Raw genomic sequence first — 2,500 nt, forward strand, 5'->3', positions numbered from 1 at the left:
ATACTCATAATGCAAAGCATTTAATTGGAGGACAAGCAACATAAAAATGGGTGGATGGTGCTGCAATGCTGCCTCTGCCCACCAGAGGGAGGCATTGCAACGCCTTGATTAATGCATTCAGAGTTTTTTTTTCAAACACACTGCTACACGTTTTATATAATTATCAGGTATAACTATTGAGTGTTAAGTTGCAGTGTGAGGAGTTTGGTGTTCTTTGCAAGATGACACCGTCAATCAGATATTGTTATACTGTTTTATATATAATGGCCTATATAAAAAGCTTCATGACAAACATGGTGATGATGGCATAAAAACGATATTGAATCCCAACAGTTCATTCTTGAGCCGCTAGAGCAGGGGGTGGGCAAACTTTTTGACTTGTGGGCCGCATTGATTTAACAACATTGACGGGGGGGGGCCAGACTATAATATTTTACACGTAATGGTCAATTTTTACACGTATATTTCACACACGTTTTACATGTAAAAGTGTCATGCAATCTGCTATATGTGCACTTTGAAATTATTTATTTGATATAAAGTGTGTTAGAAATTAAATGTATAATAATAATAATAATAATAATAATAATGATTATTATTGTTATTTAATAATTATTTTTATTTAGTACTATTCTTAATTAATATCATTAATATTAATAATTATTTTTAATTTAATATTATTATTAATTAATATTATTAATGGTAATAATTAATAATATTTGATTGATTGTATTATTAATATAATTATTATTTATTTAATATTATTGGAAAATATATTTTTTATACTTATTATTATTATTATTATGTGCTTGTGTCCCTCTTTTTAGGAGCATTTTGTAAACAACAGACCACATCAAATAACAAAATTGATAAACCAGCTACTTCAACCATCAAAAGGTTGGCTCAAGCCATGATGCCAGGTTGTATGCTGAGTTTAAATGAAATACTTTGGAAAGAACAGGCGGGCCATATTCAAGCACTTGGCGGGCCGGATGTGGCCCCCGGGCCGTAGTTTGCCCACCCCTGCGCTAGAGGGTACTAGTGGCTTCTTTCTTTTTTTTATTATCGCCATAAAAACGATGATGAATCCCAACAGTTCATTCTTGAGCCACTAGAGGGTGCTAGTGGCCTATTCCATAATTTACATTTTGGGTGCCTTCTTTCTTTTTTTATTATCGCCATAAAAACGATGATGAATCCCAACAGTTCATTCTTGAGCCACTAGAGGGTGCTAGTGGCCTATTCCATAATGGAAATTTTGGGTGCCTTCTTTCTTTTTTTATTATCGCCATAAAAACGATGATGAATCCCAACAGTTCATTCTTGAGCCACTAGAGGGTGCTAGTGGCCTATTCCATAATTGACATTTTGGGTGCCTTCTTTCTTTTTTTATTTACAGTATGAAGAAATGCCAGCTAAATTCTGTACACTAGCCAATGTTTTTGGATGGGATAGCTTGTAAACTTTGTCTTTATCGATGCCATACAGAACAGCTGTCTTCAAACATGTGAATATTTTAGCCCAAAATGCCTCCCACTTGCTGTTTTTGTACATACCTGATTGTGTGCCTACAGACTGTGTAAACCTCAGCCGTCAGACGTTATCCTCGATCCAATGTGTGGAACCGGAGCCATACCTTTAGAGGTAAGAAGACGTCTACTTTTGTTTAAACCAAAGCGGTCTCCCTGGACCAGGTGACTTCTCATATTTTTAGTGTCGTTTGATGAGTCTGTGTTTCTCACCAGGGGGCGTTAGAATTTCCTGCTTCCTTTTACATGGCGGGAGACAACAACGACATGGCCGTGAACCGCACCGTCAACAACGTGTGCCACATTCAGAAAAGGAAGGCAGACAAGGGCAGGTGAGAGCACACGATGGCGGAGATCTCTGGGGCTGCATGAGTGCTGCCAGCACGGGTGACGCTGCGGTTAAATTGAGTGGAAACAAGAATTCCAAGAGGTGCTGTGTTTTGGATGCAGTGCGCCAGGACTTCCCATCGACACTGTGCGCTGGGATCTGTGCAGTTTACCCATGAAGTCCAGCTCTGTTGACATCATCATCACTGACATGCCCTTTGGGAAGAGGTACCACAATAAATGCAGAACGCATGAAAGAACAGCGTCTGGGAGAGCTTGTTAAAAGTCAAAGCGACGTACAAAGAAGGTTAATTGGGTGTTTTGTTTGAAGGATGGGCTCCAGGAAGAAGAATTGGGACCTTTACCCTTCCTGCTTGAGAGAAATGGCCCGTGTGTGCAGGCCAGGCTCGGGGAAGGCTGTCCTGTTGACGCAAGACAAGAAATGCTTTTCCAAGGTATTGTTGTGCAAATATTATTATTATTATTATTATTATTATTGTCATCATTATTTTGCGACCATTTTTTTTCATCAATGTAATATAATACATGGCACAATAATGCGGTTAAACGCAATAAACCTTAATTTCTGAAGAGTATTTAAGATTGTAGTTGTAATGTCTTTTAATCAAATTAATTACTGGAAA

General features: G+C 38.0%; 1 protein-coding gene across 2 annotated transcripts in view; it reads left to right on the top strand.

The window, feature by feature from the left end:
* thumpd3 (THUMP domain containing 3) overlaps positions 1-2,500 on the top strand; it is a 14,497-nt gene that overhangs the window by 4,953 nt on the left and 7,044 nt on the right. For both annotated transcript variants that reach the window (XM_058055203.1, XM_058055204.1), the window contains exons 6-9: positions 1,575-1,644; positions 1,746-1,861; positions 1,980-2,084; positions 2,188-2,311. In XM_058055203.1, the coding sequence (XP_057911186.1) occupies positions 1,575-1,644; positions 1,746-1,861; positions 1,980-2,084; positions 2,188-2,311 (415 nt within the window). The remainder of the gene's footprint in view (positions 1-1,574; positions 1,645-1,745; positions 1,862-1,979; positions 2,085-2,187; positions 2,312-2,500) is intronic.

The sequence above is a fragment of the Doryrhamphus excisus genome, chromosome 18, assembly GCF_030265055.1.
Source record: "Doryrhamphus excisus isolate RoL2022-K1 chromosome 18, RoL_Dexc_1.0, whole genome shotgun sequence".
NCBI lineage: Eukaryota > Metazoa > Chordata > Actinopteri > Syngnathiformes > Syngnathidae > Doryrhamphus > Doryrhamphus excisus.